General features: G+C 57.0%; 1 protein-coding gene across 2 annotated transcripts in view; it reads right to left on the bottom strand.

Moving 5' to 3' along the window:
- The window catches only part of PHF2 (PHD finger protein 2), a 94,654-nt gene that overhangs the window by 6,635 nt on the left and 68,653 nt on the right, over window positions 1-19,366 (bottom strand). The window contains exons 5-17 of one of the 2 annotated variants that reach the window (XM_082842588.1): window positions 17,015-17,156; window positions 16,009-16,195; window positions 14,680-14,842; window positions 13,642-13,729; window positions 13,091-13,197; window positions 11,417-11,508; window positions 9,850-9,939; window positions 8,925-9,284; window positions 7,730-7,849; window positions 7,131-7,249; window positions 5,087-5,265; window positions 4,870-4,940; window positions 3,934-4,094 (exon numbers count right to left, since the gene is read on the bottom strand). In XM_082842588.1, coding sequence (XP_082698714.1) covers window positions 3,934-4,094; window positions 4,870-4,940; window positions 5,087-5,265; window positions 7,131-7,249; window positions 7,730-7,849; window positions 8,925-9,284; window positions 9,850-9,939; window positions 11,417-11,508; window positions 13,091-13,197; window positions 13,642-13,729; window positions 14,680-14,842; window positions 16,009-16,195; window positions 17,015-17,156 — 1,879 coding nt within the window. Of the gene's footprint in view, window positions 1-3,933; window positions 4,098-4,869; window positions 4,941-5,086; window positions 5,266-7,130; window positions 7,250-7,729; window positions 7,850-8,924; window positions 9,285-9,849; window positions 9,940-11,416; window positions 11,509-13,090; window positions 13,198-13,641; window positions 13,730-14,679; window positions 14,843-16,008; window positions 16,196-17,014; window positions 17,157-19,366 lie in introns of both variants that reach the window. The other variant, XM_082842587.1, reaches the window with a different exon arrangement.

Raw genomic sequence — 19,366 nt, forward strand, 5'->3', positions numbered from 1 at the left:
GTCAACAAGCAGATTCCCCCAGGGACCCAGGCCACGCTCCTCCCTCCCTCTTCCACTCCAGCTGGTTTTGTGCACACCTCCACCCACCGTGGACTCCTGCGCTCAGCCCCAGCCCCAAGCGCTCCCTCCCCCACGTCTTCAAGGGCATCCTCCCATCTGGTACCTGAGATGGGGCAGCACAGCCCTCTCCCTCCCATGGCACTCGATCTCCCCAGGTGACTCACACCATCTTTTCATGACTGCACCTGCACCAGCACCCAGACCCTCACCCTTGCCCATCACCCCAGGCTTTTGTCCACCTGGGTCAGGATGGCCCACCCCGGCCTCTGGGGAGCCTGGCCATACCTCTCATTGCTCCTTGGGACCCTAGGAAGCAGGACGTGGAGTGGGGCACTGCTTAGCCCTCCTCCCTGGTCACAGACCCAGGAGGCCCAGGAGCCCCAGCAGCGGGCCCACCCTGTGTGTCTGACATCCAGGCCCCCTCCTGCCTGCCCCATGTGCCCCCAGGGGATGGACCCACCTGCAGGGCTGCCAGACCCAGAAGCAGCCCCCAAAAGTGCCAGTCCACATGGGCCCCTGGTGGTTCTGCATGGTCCCTGCTCCCTCCTCCACTTCCGAGAAGTATTGGAAGCATGTTTAGTAAGACATTAGAACAAGGAGTCCCTGCTCAGAAATAAGGTTCCCAGGATTAAGGCTGGAGGGTGAAGGGAGATGGAGCTGGCCCCAGGAAGCACAGACACAGAGGGTGGTCCCCTGTGGGCCTGGGGGCCCACCGAGGCAAGCTTGGACAAAAGCCATCCTGTGAGGGGTACTGCTGGGCTCCAGGCCAAGGACTCTGCCCCAAGCCAGGAGGAGGCGACGGGCAGGCGCCTCTCTGGGCAGCGCTGCACGAATACCACTTCCCCAAGCCCTGCCCGAGACACACTGGACCACAGCGTTTTGGGGTTTTGCTGGAAGCAAATGGATTACGGCTCCAAAGGCACAAACAATGGGAAAAATCAAGTATGGCCAGACCGCCGTGGACAGTCGGGAGCCTTCCACCAGACTCTCCACCTGCCCCAGCATACCCCCGACCCCCACTGTCCCACGCCATGACGGCAAAGGGCTACCAGACCCAGCCAAGAGCACACGGCATTTGGTAGCGGTAATATCATTGTACCATCATCGCTGATGCTTTCTGAGCCCGGACAGGTCCCCGACCCAGCACTAGAGCCAGCAAGAGCTGACAGCTGGCCCCCCATCCTCTGCCAGGCTCTCCAGTGCTCTACGAATGAGGCCCTTCCAGGCTCACCCTGAAGGTCTCAGGCACCCTCACCCAGCCTCATGGCCCAGACAAACTCCTGGCTTCCTGCAGGGATGGGAGGGTGGGGGCCGGGACACTCACCACGAGGGTCCTCCGGGAGCCAACATGGAAGCCAGCCGCCTGCCTGTGCCATCTGGACCTCATGGTCCCAGCCCAGCTCGGCTGCAACCTGAGAGGGAGGGGCCTTGGAGCCCAGGGCTGCAGGCTGTCCACGTGGGCCGGCGAATCAAGGAGCAAAGTCTAACTAGTGCGCATGGAAAATAATACCTTAATCCTCCAATTATACCAAAATCCTCTCTTTGCCTCACCCCCAGGCAGTAAACACTAAGGAAACCATCCACAAGAAATTAACATATTTTCCTCCATTTTCTTCAGCTGCCTTTTTCCAAACAGCAAGTACTTAAAACAGAGCAAATGGACCATCAAACACTGACCTACACTCCAAATGGGAGACCTGGGAAAGGAACTGCCTGCGGCGGCCGAGGAGACCCAGCCCCAGCAGGCACACATGCACGTGTGCAGGCGTGTGTGAGCACATACGTGTGTGCCTACGGAGCAGTTCACAGCGCATCCTCAAACTGGCTGCCCTCCTCCCGGCAGGCTGTGTCCAGGTTCAGTCAGGAGCCCAAGCTGCAGCACCCGTGTCCCAGCTCCATGCAGAGTTCTGGCACCAGCCCCATCTGCCCTCATCCCAGGGGTGCCTCTCCCTGGGACTCATGGGGGACCCAGGGTGTGTAAGGCACTTCTCCAGGGTCTGAGCATCAACCGGTCACTGAGGTCCCAGCAAGCCACAGCCTTCCCAGAAGAAAGGCACCTCCAAAGAGGTGAGGGGCCAGCCCGGGCACCAGCACCTTCCAGGAAAAGGGGGTTCACAGCCAGGCTTCTCCTCCTGGCAAAGGGCCTCAGGTCAGGGTCCCTCCCACCACTGCAAAGGCCACAGGGCATCTCTGCAGTGAGGGGCTTAGGTTTGCTCATCTACAGAAACCACTTAATGCTGAACAGGAAATCTGCACCCCACGGCTCTGTAGAAGCCTCCAGCCATACACTCCACTCCCATGAGAGAAGGCGCCTATGGCTGTCTGTGAGCATAACACTGCACAAATAATGGTAATTTATGAAAGAAAATATAACCATTTGATTTAGCAAGAACGCTTTTCAATCAAGCCCTAATCCGCCTCCCGGAGTCCCACTGTCTAAGACGGGGCTGACATGCTGCCTCCACGGGCTCATGTAGCCCCTGGACCTCGATTCTGGAAGCACAGACTGAGAGGCAGAGGGGGATGGGTGGAGCGCAGATCTGGAGGACCAAGCGAACCCCGAGCAGGTCACATGAGCCCTGACTTCCTCAAGCCAAGTCCCTCCTGGCTGGATGTCACCGCCCAGCATGGTTAACATTCCAAGACCCCCACGCTTGGGTTCCATTATCAGCAGATGGAGATTCTGGCCCTGCCTCTGCCACTTCCTGGCGGTGCGGCCTTGAGCAAGTCACCTAAGCTCTCTGAGCCTCAGTTTCCCCATCAGTGCAGCAGGACTCTCCTGCTGGCTCGAGGACTAGGAGGGGAGCCACCCCCCACCATGGTGGCTGAGGTCCCCAGAATGGGGAGGCTACAGGGGGCGTGGGCCCTGATCCCTTGGTTGTCTGTCTGTGGTACATGTGGAAAAAAAAAAAATGGCCATGATGCATAAAAACAAAAGTTAATTGGGATCAAAAGAGAATTTAACCGGGACCACCATGAGAAAAACAAGCCCAGTGGCCTTCCACCAATGCAAAACCCAAAGAGGATGAATCCATTTCTCTCAAAGCAAAGGACTGCAATTGGGCAGGCCTAGGTAGAGAAGACCGCCTGAGCTGAGCAGACACGTGTCCTGGCCTGCCCGACCGCCCAGAATCTCAGGGCCTCCGGGAAAGAACAGCATATACACGAGCAGCCAGTGGGCTCCTGAGACCGCAGATCTGGATGCACACAGGTCTCAAGGACAGCGTGGCTTGGTTCCCACACACCCCCCAGCTGGTGTGGGAATCTGGGACCCCTGGCCAACCCAGCCGCTCCTCAGGGAGTGGGCTCTCACGTCCCCGAGCTCTGAAGCCATCATCTCCCTTGCCGCAGATAAGGGCTCTGCAGGGAAGCCAGCTTGGGGTCCCGGAGAGGCCCATTAAATGCCCTTGACCCCGACACTGGGCACACACTGTGGAATTTTTCTTATGTTATTTTTATGGCATTCAGGAAGTGATGAGACAGAGACAGCTGGGCGTCCTGGCCTGGAACAACCCTGACACCCTCCAGGTGCCCAGCCTGGCCCTGCTTCCCCACAGGCACCTAGAGGTATGGTGGCCCCACAGACTCCTCCCTCCATGGCCCCAACGCGGAACTACTTCTCACCTGACTCCCCATCTAGCATCTAGAATCATCCGTCCTCAGAGCTCTGTGCCCTCGCTCAGGAGCTCTGCAACACACAGGACCTGCACAGCCAGTCCCCTCTCACCTCTCTGGCCACCTGGCACCACCTCTGCCAGGCAGGGGTCCTGCTCTGGCCGCCTGGCCTCTGGGACATGGGCTGACGGAGCCCTGCTTGGCCCACCTCTGTGGAAGCAGCCACTTCCCCAAGTTCCCCGTGGGCACCGGGCCTACCTGTTGGGGTTGTACTCGAGCGCGCCGACCTCCTCGCTGGCCTGCAGCAGGTCCAAGATGCCCGCAGCCGAACCCCCGCCATCCTTCTTCACTTTGGCATTGCGGGCGGGCTTAGTGTCCGTGTCTATGTGCAGCGAACCCTCATCAGAGGAGTCATCACTCTGCTGTGGGGACAGAGTAGCTGGTCGGAAAAGGACTTGGGGGTAGGGGTAGGGACTACTGTTTCCCTTCAGTGAGAAAAAGAGGTTTTTAAAGAGCCTGTCCTTGTAACGAGCACCATGGGGCTGGCTGACCAGACACACAGAGCAGGGCACAGGTGCCAGAGCTCTGCACTGGGATCTTGGAGCCCCGCCTGCACCATTTCCCCAGGTGAACCTTGGTTCACAGGACCTTACGTGAGACCCCAATATTGAACATAGATACAAGAGGAGTCGGCGTGGTTGGACTGGGAACAGGCAGTGTGCCTGCACCTGAGGGACACCGGTTAATAGCCCCTGGCAAGTGGCTCTGCAGGGACACCTTGGGCTCTGCAGGCAGGGTATGACCCCAACAGGGAACCTGGCTTTCTTGGAGACGGCCACTGCATCCTGGGTTGGACATGCATGGCCTTGGAGGACAGCTAGCTTAACCCCCACACGTTTAGTGCAAGACCCAACCCCCAGCAGGTCTGGCCTGCTACTCCCTGTACCCCAGTCCTCCGGCATCAAGGAGATGCACTATCTTCACGGTGGATCTGACTACGGAGGGCGGCTCCCAAGGTCCCACCACTCACAGAGACCTGCAGACCTTCCACAAGTCCCACATCTGCTTTTGTCCCTTTGTGCAGGGTCCCGGGGCTCAGAGCTCCACAGCTGGAGCCCAGCCAGCCTCCCCAGGAGAACGTCCCCCTCTGCTCTCCAGGCAGAAAGCTCAGTCACCCAGAAAGCACTCGCTTACCTTGTAGAGAGCCGAGTCCAGCTTTGGCTTCGTAATGGGCGTGGGCAGCGGCTCCTTCTTGTCCAGTAGGACTGAAAGCAGAGCATATGGGAGTCAGCAGCAGTTCTGGAGGAGCAGAGGGGGACCCTGGTCCAGCCACACCCGATGCCCACTCCACATGCCTGAGATGGCCTATACGGGGCTGGGCCTGCCCCCTCCCCATGTCCCCCCAACTCACAGGACAAGTCCCTCTTCGGAGCATTTTTCTTCCTCCTAATAGGAAATTCGTCAATCTTGAGCTCCCCGTCATCCGACACGTACTCATACTCATCCCGCACTGGCTGGGGCTTGTCCTCCTTGAAGTTCTGCAAGGCTCCAAACACCCCTGGGCCTGGCTGTGGCTTGAGGGCCTTGGAGCTGGGGCGGCAGAAGTAGGCCGGTCAGTGGACATTCACACAGCCTGGCTAGTGCCTCCAGCACCACCCCCCACAGGCCTTGGAGGACCAACAGCCAGGCTGGAGCCTTCCCAACCCCACAGCCTCCTCTCCAATGTCGTGACCCCAGTGAAGAGAGCGCACAACCCACAGGGTGTATGCCTGGCCCTTTCTCGGGCTACTTAAGGTTGTGCCCCCCACTGCCCCCTCACCCTAGCCAACGGATGAGCACGCCTTCTTTCAGGCTGCCCTGGGGCCTGATATAAGCCCAGTGTCAGATGGAGCCAGTGCCAACTGGCCTGGGTTTTCTACAGAGCTATTCTAGAAAAATAATTTCAGGGCCGAGGTGTAGACACAATAGTCTAAAAAGTTTCACACAACTCATCTCTCTCCTGGGGCAAGACAGGGCTACTGCAAACGAGGAGAGTGCAACGCTCCAGCCGCTGTCTCCCTGTGGGCTGAGGGCACAAGCGCACACTCAGCAGTGGGGACAGCAGGCAGGGCACAGGCATCTGCGATTCTCAACAGGTACAGCTCTGATTCCCAACAACGGAAACACAGAGGACGGCTGGCAGTGAGCCCTGCTGGGTGTAGTCATGAGCTACGTAACACAACACACACGTACACAGACACCCATGTACATACACACAGGTGTGCCATAGTTATAGAATCATGTCTCCCTTCTCCCTTCCATTTCTAAACTCTGTAGCGCAGTCGGTCAGTCATAGAGTTAATGCTGTGCAGAAGCTCCCCGGGACCCAGCAGCTGAGCTTCAGATACATCAAGGCCGTGCTCAGGGCCATGAAGTCAGGGCAACCGGGCCCCTGCAGATCAGACCCAACCCACCTGCTCACCAAGCAGCCTTGGCACATTGCCGTCAGCTCTTGGGAACAACAGGCCCACTTGTGCCAGGCTCTTCAAGAGCACAAGATGCTGACAGGCTCTGTTCCCCCACCACCTAAAAATGGCCTTCTCCCCCCATCTTGCAGGTGAGAAAACTCAGGCCTACAGCAGAAAAGTGGCCCCATTCCCACTGGGACGTGTCTGCTTCCTGATTGCTGGGCACCCACCCTGGACTTTGGATTCAGCATACAACTGGGTGTGGGACCGAAGCCACCGAGGGGCTTCTTGGTGGGCACAGGGTGTCTGGCCCACCAACCTCCCATCTGGCCAGCCCACCACACTGGTCAGCAGATGGAGACCCCTTATACAGTCCAGAACCCGGACACACCAGCTCACACACACATACCCTCCCAGGCGAGGTGCCCCCATCTCTCAGCTCAGTGCCGTCTCCTCCAGGAAGCCCTCCCACCAACTCCCTTGGACACACAAGGCCTCCACAGCACCCCAGGCCCCACAAATCCTTCTTCCATGGCCCCAATCACAGCCATAATTTTAGATGGATTTGAGAGTGTTGGATTCATACCAGCCCCTCCCCACTGGCCTCTAGACTCCAAGGCCAAGATCCTGACCCCCACCACGTCCTCTGTGCCAGCCCAGGACAGCCACTCGGCTAACATCTGCCCAATCACACTCTCCTACTCCTTGCTGGCGCACACCACTGGCCCTCCCCACCTACCCAAGCCTTTTGGCTTAAGAGGCAGGAAGGGAGTCTGCCTGGAGGCCCTCATGAGGGGTGTGCCGAGCGACACAGCCCTGGCTGTGGCTTGGGTGCAGCCAGCTCGGAAGGGGGGCTCACCGCGGAGCCCTCCAGGAGGGTGTATGTGTGTGTCGTGTGTGCACAAGCAGGGGATGTGTGTGTGTGATGTGGGGGGGCGGTGTTCAGGGTGTGTGTGTGGCATGTGACACACGTGCAACCAACCCTTCCTGGCACGAGCACTCACGTACCCTAGCAGTTTCTTGTTGGAGAAGGAAAATGAGAACTTGTTGTCCTTGTTCCCTGACAGAGGAGACTTCTCCAACTTCTGCTCTTCCTCCATCTTCAGTAGGGAGTCGGGTTTGCTGTTCTGAAAAGCAAACCCAGGACCATCCCTGAGCCCCACACAGGCGCCCAGTGGGCAGAGGCAGCTGGACTGGGCAGCCTCCTCCCTCTGACATGTCACCTGCGGACCCACTGCAGCCCCACAGGACCTGCCCACAGGACCTGCCCTCGGATGCTGCCCAGCTCCAGGGAGTGTGAGCTTGAACCAGGGCAGGCCACAAAGGGCAACGCCATCCATGCTCTTAGGCCGAGATGTGCCCAGGCCAGCCCCTCAGAAGGTAGCTCCATGGAGCCACGTGCACACCCAGACCCTCAAAGACCTTCACGGCACTGCCCACCTGCAGACAGGCAGACACACACCCGACATCCCCCACAGGCACACACACACACACACACACACACCCCACCAAGCCCACACTTGCCCCCCACACCACCTTCTTTCACTAACATAGCCCTCCCTGAGGGTAGATTCACTCACCAGCATACCTGTACACACACATCTCACCTTGTACTTCCACTTGGCCTCCGACTTGCTCTTGGTCTGCTCTCGGATTTCCAACCTCTCCACATCGTTCTGCGTGCTGATAACCTCCTTGTTGGGCACACTCAGGACATTCTTTGTGGCCTAGAAAATACTAGCCATTATCTGGTAGCGGACATGGGTGGGCAGCAGGCCTCCATCAGGCTACAGTACAAAGTGAGAACCACACAGCACAGAGTTCCTGCCTCCTGCTGGCCTACATGCATCAGCTAATCCGTCAATCAATCTACCCAACCACCCATCCAACTAACCATCCATCCATCCACCCACCCATCCAACTAACCATCCATCCATCTACCCACCCATCCATTTATCCACCATCTACCTATCTACCCACCCATCCACCCACCACCCATCTATCTACCCATCCATCCACCCAACCATCCATCCACCCACCCATCCACCCACCCATCCACTCATACATTCACCAACCATCCATCTATCCACCAATCCATCCATCAAACCATTCACCCACACATTCATTCATCTACTCTTACTCCTCCCTCCCTTCCTTCCTTCCTCTCTCCTTCCTTCCTTCCATCCATTCATTCATTCATACATTCATCTACCCTCTTCGCCTTGAGGAAGGGAAAATCAATGTGCCCCACTTAAGCCCTGCAACACTAGCTCCAGTGGCCACCAAACCCCTGGGAAGTGAGCAATGACCGCCCACTAGCAGGAAATCACTCAGTGTGGCCTGGTCTCAGGGACTCATGGTCCCCAAAGCCCACACCTAAGACCCTCTACTCACATTGGTGGGTCCTCAGGGCCAGGCCTGCTTCTCTCACTGCCACAGGGGCTCAGGCCCCCCAAGGACCTGCCCCCATCACTGGCTCCACCCCTGCCTCCCCACTGCCCTCCACTGGTGCCTCACCCACCTTCAGGTCTCAGCCAATGTCTGGGCCCCAGGGAAGACTCAGCCAGCTTGTCCCCCCAGATGACCCTCAGTGGTGCCACCCTGACCCAGCAGAGACTCTGCTGCCTTCATCGTGAGGGTCTCTCCCCAGCTGCCCACTACACCAAGCTTGTTGGGGCAGAGCCCAGCTGCCCTGGGTCTCTAGCACAAGGACATGGCAGTCCCAGCACCATCCCGCAGGCCTGGTCCTCGGAGGTGTCTGCAGGCCTGCTGACTATAGGTGGGGAGGGTGAGGCCACCCACCTTGCCCTTCTTAGGAGGCTCAATCTTGGTCAGTGCCTCCTTGGTGTGGGCCTCCAGCAGGTCCAGGTTGGGGATGGTGGGTGAAGCCGAGCCCCTGCACTTCTTCCCCTTCTTCTTGCCCCCGTCCTTGAGCTTCAGGGATTTGGGAGGCTTGGGGGGCTTTGGGGGCTTGGGAACTTTGGACGGCTTGGGCATCTTCACGGTTTTGGGAGTCTTTTTTTTGGACACTTTCTCCAGGAAGGACCGAGGAGGGCTGGCCTCAATGGGGGATGGGGGCTCCTCCTTTTCTCGGTCCCCAAAACAGACCTCGTCCGAGGAGACGGCCGCAGTTACTTCAGGTCGGGAGGCCTTGGAGGCATTCTAGGAAAAGGACAGGGAGAGGTGACCAACCACACCCTGCCAGGAGGGTCTCACAGCCCCAGGCCATGGGGGACACTCAAGCGGAAAAGGAGCATCTGTCTACATCATCAGTGACACGCTCACATTCATCCTACACCATCTGTGTGACAGGCTCACATCCATCTACACCATCTGTGTGACATATTCACATCTGTCCCACACCGTCCGTGAGGCAGGGTGCCATCCATCTACATCACCAACCACTTGACCCCTTTACCTCCTTGGTGGGGACCAGACAGGCTCACACAAGCAGGGTCTCAAGGGGCTGAAGTCCCCCCTGCAGAGTCCTTCCCCACCCCCACAGGGAGCTGGAGGGAGACCCCACACTAATTCCCAGGGCTCCCACCAGAAGACTGCAAGTCTACCACTGGGACCTGGGAGTCCAGAGCCATCATGCAGGTGACCCTGCCCCAGAGGGCTAAAGGAGGGGCTGCCTCACACATGGTCATCTCTGGAAGGATACCCAGGGAAGACAGGCAGAGGCCTCCCTCAACCAGGGTCAGCGGGCCCCCGAGGTCAGCCCTACCTCACTGAGCCGGATCTCTTTGGCAAGGTCTTTGATGAGCTGCGATGGTTTGAAGTGCTCTGGTAGCTCATCTTCATGCTCTGCCAAAGCCTGCAGGACAGCCACGCACAGGGTCAGTGGGTCAGCCGCCCAGTCTGGGCACTGATGCCCACCCACCCCCCACCCACAGGGGCCCCAAGCAGCCTCAGCTTCTGTGGTTCCTGACTCAGGCCCTCTGTCCCTCCAGGCTGTCCCCCCATCTACCCACCCAGGACCTCCGGCCCCACTGCCGTCCCGACAGGCACAAGGGCAGGTGCTGCCAAAGGTGTGGACTGGCTGCATGGGGTCCTAAGGGAGTTAGCCCACTCTGGCCAGACACTGCCCCAACGAGGAGGCCCTGCCGTGACTCCACCCTACAGGTGTGGACTGGCTGCATGGGGTCCTAAGGGAGTTAGCCCACTCTGGCCAGACACTGCCCCAACGAGGAGGCCTGCCGTGACTCCACCCTACAGGTGTGGACTGGCTGCATGGGGTCCTAAGGGAGTCAGCCCACTCTGGCCAGACACTGCCCCAACGAGGAGGCCCTGCCGTGACTCCACCCTACAGGTGGACAAACAAGTCCCCGAGAGGAGGGGGTGCCTGAGTCCACCACCAGTTGTGAAGTGAATGTGGGCCATCCCTTCTTCCTGGGCACGAGGCCACTCTGCCTGGCCATACAGCTGACGTGAGGTAGGAGGGACACCCTGCATTACTCCAGGCCTTGAGGCAAGAGAAGATGTAGCTGAAAGGGGGCTCTAGGAGGGTACCTGCTGCCCCACCTCCTGGACTCCCCACCCCCACAAGGCCTCCTGCGGGCCTGATGGGATCTGCTCAGACTATGCTGGCGCCCCTGATTGGGAGAGAGTCCCTTGGCAGCAGACAGGGAGTCCCAAGGCTGACCAGGCCTCTCCACTCCCTCTGTACCAACAATCCAGGCAAGATGCCAAAGGAAGCTGGAAGCTGCTTCTCTGGAGCCTCCATTAGAAGTAGCTGCTGCATGGATGCTAGTGAGGGTGCTAACGCTTTACAGTGGGGGCATGAGGTGGGGCCCAGACATGCTGCTTCAAGTGAGCCATGAGGGGCAAAGGGCAGTGCTACTGTGGTGGTGGGGGGGGGTGATGGAGGGGCATGGGGCAAAGGGACTGTCCTAGTCACAGAGGAAAGCCAGCTTCTGAGTTGATGCCTGGGACAGCCAGTAGGACAAAGAGGACATCTCCACTCTCCTCTTCAGAGCCCTGAACATCCAACCAGTCACTGACTCGAGTCCTCCCTGCGCCCTGTGCTTTTGGGTTCGCGCAGTGCTGTCTCCACCACCTGATTTCCTCCCATTGAATCTCCCTGCCGCCCAGCCCCCACCCCTCAGGCCAGGTCCTTAGATGGAGGGCTCTGTCCTGCACCTGCCCCCACCAACAGGTGTCTGACCTGGCCAGGAGACACCCACCTGCTTTTCCCATGCTAGTTCCCACCAAAGGAAGGACAAGCCCTGGGAATGACACCTCGCCTGCCACCCTCCCTTCTGCCCTGGATCACGCCTAGTACACATCCCTACCTGCTTTTTCGTCCATGATCTGAAAGCACCATTGAGAATTTTAGCTCCTTGGACTAAATGAGGGGGCAGCTGCTTCCCAGACTTGTGAGAACCTGGGGGAAGACAGACGGGTTTGCTCAGGAGGGTGCCCACTCTCACCTGCCGCCTGCAGGTGACTCAAAGCCCCCGTGGTGGGGGACGCTCAGGGCCAGACCTTTCAGAGGCCTCTGCCCACTGCCACCTGCCCAACTGCCAACGGTTCCTCTTGGAACCTAGGGGATGCGCACCTACGATGCCCTGCGAGGGGCAGGATTGGCCTTCCCATTGTCTACACACCAGGCCCCTTATGCAGGTGGCCCAGCTCCTCCCTCCACCTGGTCCCCAGCCTGCATCAGTGAGGGGCCACAGTCATGCCCCAAACCAAGCATTCCTAGATGCTTTCTGATTCCCACCCTCACACTGCCCCCTGCATAGCTGAAGGATGCTGGGCAGTGGGTCCAGTTCCCGCTGGGGTGGCTCAGGGCAAGCACCACCGCAAACACACCCCTGGGAGCTGGAGCCAATCCCAAACAAAATGGACAGAGCATTCCCCCTTCAGGCAGAGAGCTCAGCGTGGAGGCAGAGCAGCCCCGAGCTCCGACACCACCAGGTGACCATTTGTCTGGCCTGTGGCAAATCCCTGGGTCCTCTCAGCTCTGGGGCTGCTGAGCCGCCAGCCCCTTCACAGAGGAAGGCCTGAGGCAGAGAGGCAGGGGCAGCTCAGAGAGGCCCAGCTAGTCAGCAGTCACCCTGGTCAGGCTGTCCCAATGTCCCCAAGTGTGACTCCACCCACACGACCCCCATTCCATCTCCCTGGCAAGAGGTCCCTAGGGCAGGGCACTTGCTCTGCCAGGGTGGAGCACAGGGCTTGAATTTAGAGAGCGATGGAAGAATTTCACTGAAACTTGGCCAGCCCAGGTTAAGAACCATTTTCAGCTTTCTCATCTCAAATTAGAGCCAAAGTGCAAAGGTGGTGGTCTCCACTCAGCTCTTATCGGAACACAAAACAGCAACTTCCTGGAAGGGTGGGTGCTGCTGAAAAAGGAAGCTCTCCGTGAAAGTAAATGCTCCTCCTGGGTCCTTCACCCGGCTGCAGAAAGTCTGGAGACCTGAGCAGGGGTTGGCCACCAGGAGCCAAACGCTGATCCCGAAGGCATGGCCTGGCAGGGCCTGGGATGGAGGGCCATGCCCACAGAGGGCATGGACGCAGTGGAGCCCACCCCTTCCCCCAGGCCTTCCACGGGGGACTCTGGCATGCACACCCACCCACCCACAGTACAGCAAGGATGCTGCAGGGGTCCCTGCAGGCCTCTCAAAATCCCAACTGAGCCCTGTCAGTAACCACACAAGGCCACAGGAACCGAGCAGAACACACACCAGGTCTGGGAACATGCGGCCAGTGCTCTTTGTGCAACACCAGATGACCCTGCAGGCAGGAGTCCAGTCCAGCCCCACAGCGCACAGACAGGAAAAGCAAGGCCCGTGAGCTAAGGAGACTTGCTCAGGGCCCATGAAGGCATCGCTCAGCCTGTTCCCCAGGGCCCAGCCGCCCTGCTGCATGATGGCAGAACTGTTACCACTCCCCGGCGTCCCTGAGCTCCGCACGCAAACGAACTGTCCAGAGCCGCAGGCTGAGACGCTGACCAGGGGACGTACTTTTGAACGCCTCCAGCAGGTGCTTCCCCATGTACCAGCAGGCAGTTTCGAAGTTGGGAAACTGAGTCAGGCTGCCCAGTTTCAACCTTCTTTCCACTTCGTATGCTCTGGAAGCCATAGCAAAGAACTATTCAGTGCATTAAGCCCTGAGCAGGCAATGATAAAGGAAGGTGAACCCACACTATGACCAGAGGCCACACCTAGGCCATGACCGCTCAGGCCTCCCTTCTGGGCACTACGTGGCAAGGTGGACCAGAGGACCACATCAGGATGAGCGCTTTGCGTTAAGGGCAAGCCCCGTGGGCCGCGGCTTCTAGAGCTCTGGGTCAGTGCGCAAGGAGAAGGCAGCTCGGCCTTTCAGCTCACCCCAAACCCACTACAGTCCCGAGGCTGTGCAGCGACCAGGCACCTCAGGGGCCCTGGTAAGATCATGGCCCCCCTCCTCCTTCCTCCCCACCACCCAGAGGCCCAGCCAGGACTCAGGAGAGGTACCATCATACCGATGGTGGGGACCCCGCCCAGCGGACCCTGGGAGTCAGGTGTGGCCCTACCTCATCTGCATCTCCACGCTCAGGCTGTGCAGAAAATGTCCCGCGAAGGCCAGGCAGTCCACGGGTGTAAGTGTGGCATAAATCCAGCCTGGGGAGAGAGGGGTGGGGCTATCTCTTAACAGTGCTCTCGTGCCAGGCTCTTGGCAGCCACCGGGCCTGACTCCTGCCAGCCCTTCCTCTGTGCCCCCATCCACCCGGGCCCCCTGGAAGGTGCTCTGGCCCTGGCTTCCGTATAATGAGTGGGTGAGCCCTCCCAGAAGGATAGACTGTGTCCGAGCTCACAGTCTATTCTATCCAGCCCTGTATGGTACAGACAGGGAAACTGAGGCCCAGGAGCCAAGGGGACTTGCTCAGACCCACCCCAGGGTCAGGCTACCTGGCATCCCTGATCTCCACATACAGGGATGGAAAGAGACAGGCAGAGTTGCCACACCTCCCGGGAGAGCTGGGTTTGTCCCTATAGACTTCGGGAAATAACTGTGATTATCGGAAACAGGGGTAGGGACTAGATCAGGAAGCACTCAGAGGCACGTAAATCAGTGGAAATGTGAGGGCCTCCATATACGACAATTAGAAAATCTGAACACTGACTGGCTATTTGGTGATACTAAGGAACTGTTAACTGTTCCTTTTTAAAGTGTGATGACAGTATTGTAATTATGTTATCTTTAAAAGGAAACCTTACAGATACGGTGAAATATTTATGGGTGAAGCAACATGACATCTGTAAAGGGCATTTATCTGCTCATGTCATTTTTCCTCCTTCTGCATGTTTGAGATGTTGAGATCAGCGAACACCATCTCTGACAGTGTGGCTGCGCTCTCTGGGCTGGGCTCTTGGGGCCCCATGCAATCCACGTGCCTGGCCTCTGTGAGCACAGCCAGGCTGGAAGCTGCAGGGGCTCATGGCCCCAAGGTGGCCCCAGAGGTGACCACAGAGCAGGACTGACCCCAAGGCAAGGCAGGGAACAGCCAGGGCATGACCTCCCCTGGCAGACGTCAGAGGTGGGAGACACAACATGAGGACAGGGCACTCACCCGAGGGGATGAAGAGCGTCTGGCCCTGCTTGAGGGTGCACTTGTAGCATTTGTCCACCTGGTCAGCAAAGAACATCTCACTGTGGTTTGAGGCCGACTGCCAGCGCTCATACAGGGAGATGTTGGCCGAGGCTGGCTTGATGAGATAGAAGATCTTCTCCCCCTGCCAACAAGAGGCCATTGGCGGAGCCTGTCATATGCTGGGGATGCTGGGGGTGGGCAGTGCCCATCATGTCCTGGGGATGCTGAGAGGGGATGGAGCCCACCGTGTCCCAGGGATGGGTCCTAGCTTCAACAGCATCCTGCCCAGGCCCATCATTCCTCCCCTGAAACACTGGGACCACATGTGCTTTGCAGTTCAGATGTCTGCGTGTTAGGAAGACATCCTAACACGGAGGCACTGGCGCCTCCGGCATGTTCAGGGCAGCCCCTACCACTCCACACACTGTATCTCTGCAGCGCTATGGATGCCTATGTGCCAAGGGGAACAACGTTGTGACCTGCTGTCTGACAAGTTACAAGAAAGCTCTGCTCTTGAGAGTGGCTTGGGTCCCAGATGGAGACGGAAGGACGGCCCTGCTGCCAGCACCAGCACCAGGCCAGCCCTGCACTTGGACTAGGGAGATATAGACTATAGAGGTCCTCACTCACGAGGCACACAGGCTGAGGGTGGGGATGAACGGGGGGCGGGGGCAGGACTTGCTCAGGGCCTCGAAGGGCTAGGATCAGAAGCTGAGCTGCCTACCCTAGCCTGGGCTCTAGCAGGTCTGGGGAGACCCGAGGCAAGGTGGTGAGCCCAAGGCTTCGGTTCTCCTTTTTTGTTTTTTTTCACATCTCCCTTTTCCCCTAGCTTCCCTACCTGTCCCCAGCCAGAAGTCCCCTAGCTCTCTCTGCCACTCAGATGCCACTGCAGCCTTGCTCCCCAGCCCCCAGCCCACCCCCTCATCCTCCCAGTGGGGCATGTTCCCTCATCCCTTCTGCTAGGAAGTCTTCAGCACAGCTCTCCCTTCCCTGGACATGAGCCCTTGGTCACCACTGCAGTGGGCCTCCTCCAATTGCTTCATGAGCCTCAATCTTTAGAAAAGGCAACACACATGTGCTGCTCTGGTCCTGAGGTGCTCCCCCCAACCCCCATGCCTCCCAAGGGCCCAACGTCTGTGTCCCTTCTGTGGAGAAACATCTTGTCCCTCGTCCCACCTGATGCTGGCCACTGTTAGGGCCTGTGGGGACTACAAACAGTCCTGCAGGTGGACAGTGGCCTGGTCAAGAGCAGGTCTTGCCCCTGAGGCCCCCGTAGGGCCCACATGGGGAGCAGAGGCCAGCGCTCACCTTGAGCACATGGTACCATGCAGAGGCACCCCCGGAGTCGATGTGAAAGTCAGTGTAGCTGTCCTTCACACAGATCAGGCAGTACTTGGTCACCTTGGGCTTGGCCAACAGTGCGTCGTCAGGCCAGTAGTTTTCTACCCAGGACAGTTTCTTTACGATGTCAGGAGGCTCCACAAAGCTGGACATTCTGGGGGCACGGACAGGAACAGTCAGCAGTGATGGGAACCGTCAGCACAGTTGTTTTGCCCACCGGGCAGGATGGGAAAGGTGCTCTGAGATGTGTGTCCCATGCCTACTTCTCCACCTCGGGCTACATGGCATTGCTCCCATTCTACAGATGAGCAAACTGAGGTTCACAGAGGGCAGAATGAGCCCAGCTGCTGGGTGTGGCTGCGGCAGGCATCCAACACTGAGCTCTCACCCAAGGACAGGCATGGAGAAGGCCTGAGAACCATCTACCCCAGAAACAACTTCCTTCCTGGAGAACTGGAAAGAGACTTGTCAGGTGGGCTCATGCTAGTATCGCTGGGCACGATGGGGCCCTGAGAGTAAATATCATTACTCATGCACAGCCCAGGCGCTTCCTGTCAACACCTAAGGAAAAGCCACTTCTCTCCAGAGCAGACAACAGGGGTGCCTGCAGCTCCTTGCCACGCTGGGCCATGTCAGACCAGATAACTGATCTCCAGGGAAGATGAGAAAAGGCAAAGGCAGCCTTTGATTCTATTAAATGTCACTGTCCTGGATAGAATGCACAATACTGCACCAAAAACATCCAGCTCAGCAGCACCTGTGCAATGACACTTCAGCCAAGCTGAGAACCGGGTCTCAGTGTTCTTGCTGCCTTGGCCACATCTCTGCCTTCAAGGCCATGCCTGCTCGGACAAGACGTTCGCAAATCATAAGCCAGGCCATCCTGACCTCAACAGCCTCAGTCACAGGCTTAAATCTCCAGCATGTTCCAAACTGCTATCCCTCTCCATCCCTCCACCCTGGCCCCACTCACCTGGTGTCAGAGAACTCCAGGTTGGTGAGGTTAAGGACCCGCTTGCGGTTGGTGCTGTAGTAATAGTCCACAAACTCCTTCAGTTTCATCTTGCAGTCCTTCTGCTTGGTGACGTCTGTCACGTCCACACTCCGCTCTGGGCCTGGGGAGGCAGCAGGGGAGGGTGAGCACACCCAGGGAAGATGGCGTGGCCTTCTGTGAGGTCGGGGGCCAGGAGGTGCAGAGGAAATGCTCACTCACCCTCAGAAGACAACGGAGAGAGGGCTGAATGCTGAGGCTCTAGGCTCTAACGTCTAACCCTCCCCCCACCTGCCCTGTCTGCTCCTTCCCTTGGGTGGCCATGAAGACCCCCTGGTACAGTGGGGTGGCACAGTACTGAGCCTCAGCTAAGGTGGCCAGATAAGCAAGTAAAAATATAGGACGCCAGGTAAAAACTTACACTTCAGATAAACAATGAAGATGTTTTTAGTGCAAATATGTCCCAAATTATGCATGGACATACTTATACATAAAAAATTTTTTAAATCAAAAAAATTCTTGCATTTCTAGCACACCAACTCATTATTCTGAAAATTGAAAATAAAAGGGAAAACATTTATCCTACATTTTCTATACTTGATGGGAAAAGTTCAGGGTAAAAACTGTTGATGACAGAAATAGAGTTTTGGATAACCAAGTAACTAATAAGGGAAAGTTCTTTACAGAAGACTCACAATAGACAGAGAGAGAAGGACAGAATTAGCAAACTCTTCCTTTGCAACAGTCCTCACCGGCTGCTCAGACAGCAAGCTGAAAGGCTGATGGAGCATTCTGTGAACAGATGAGACTGCACTGCCTTGACCACTGAAAAGAAGTGGGTGGCAGCACCCCCACCCCAAGAAGGAGTCCTGCCAACAACTTGAACACAAATCTAAGCAACCTCTAACCACCCGTTACAGGAACTATTAGGGTCAGAAGAACACGTTAGATGACACTACAGGGACGCTGTCAGCCAAATCCCTAATGTAAGATCTTCCCAAATCGCAAATATGAAAGATTCTCCAGAGAGATTGGTTCAAGATAGCGGAGTAGAAGGACATGCGCTTACTCCCTCTTGCAAGGGCACCGGAATCACAACTAACTGCTGAATAACCATCGACAGGAAGCCACTGGAACTCACCAAAAAAGATACCCCACATCCAAAGACAAAGGAGAAGCCACAATGAGATGGTAGGAGGGGCTCAATCGCAATAAAATCAAATCCCATAACTGCTGGGAGGGTGACTCACAAACTGGAGAACACTTATACCACAGAAGTCCACGCCCTGAAGTGAAGGTTCTGAGCCCCACGTCAGGCTTTCGAACCTGGGGGTCCGGCAACAGGAGGAGGAATTCCTAGAGAATCAGACTTTGAAGGCTACCAGGATTTGACTGCAGGACTTCAACAGGACTGGGGGAAGCAGAGACTCCACTCTTGGAGGGTGCACACAAAGTACGGTGTGCATCGGGACCCAGGGGAAGGAGCAGTGACCCCACTGGAGACTGAACCAGACCTACCTGCTAGTGTTGGAGGGTCTCCTGCAGAGGCGGGGAGTGGATGTGGCTCACCATGAGGACAAGGACACTGGCAGCAGGAGTTCTGGGAAGTACTCCTTGGTGTGAGCCCTCCCAGAGTCTGCCAATAGCCCCACCAAAGAGCTGGGTAGGCTCCAGTGTTGGGTCCCTTCAGGCCAAACAACCAACAGGGAGGGAACCCAGCCCCACCCATCAGCAGACAAGTGGATTAAAGTTTTACTGAGCTCTGCCCACCAGAGCAACAGCCAGCTCTACCCACCACCAGTCCCTCCCATCAAGAAACTTCCACAAGCCTCTTAGATAGACTCATCCACCAGAGGGCAGACAGCAGAAGCAACAAGAACTACAATCCTGCAGCCTGTGGAACAAAAACCACAGTCACAGAAAGATAGACAAGATGAAAAGGCAGAGGGCAATGTACCAGATGAAGAAACAAGATAAAACCCCAGAAAAACAACTAAATGAAGTGGAGATAGGCAACCTTCCAGAAAAAGAATTCAGAATAATGATAGTGAAGATGATCCAGGACCTTGGAAAAAGAAAGAAGGCAAAGATTGAGAAGATGTAAGAAATGTTTAACAAAGACCTAGAAGAATTAAAGAACAAACAAACAGAGATGAACAATATAATAACTGAATGAAAAATATACTAGAAGGAATCAATAGCAGAACAACTGAGGCAGAAGAACGGATAAGTGACCTGAAAGACATAATGGTGGAATTCACTGCCATGGAACAGAAAAAAGAATGAAAAGAAATGAAGACAGCCTAACAGACCTCTGGGACAACATTAAACTCA

This window comes from Leucopleurus acutus, assembly GCF_964270905.1.
Source record: "Leucopleurus acutus genome assembly, chromosome: 7".
NCBI lineage: Eukaryota > Metazoa > Chordata > Mammalia > Artiodactyla > Delphinidae > Leucopleurus > Leucopleurus acutus.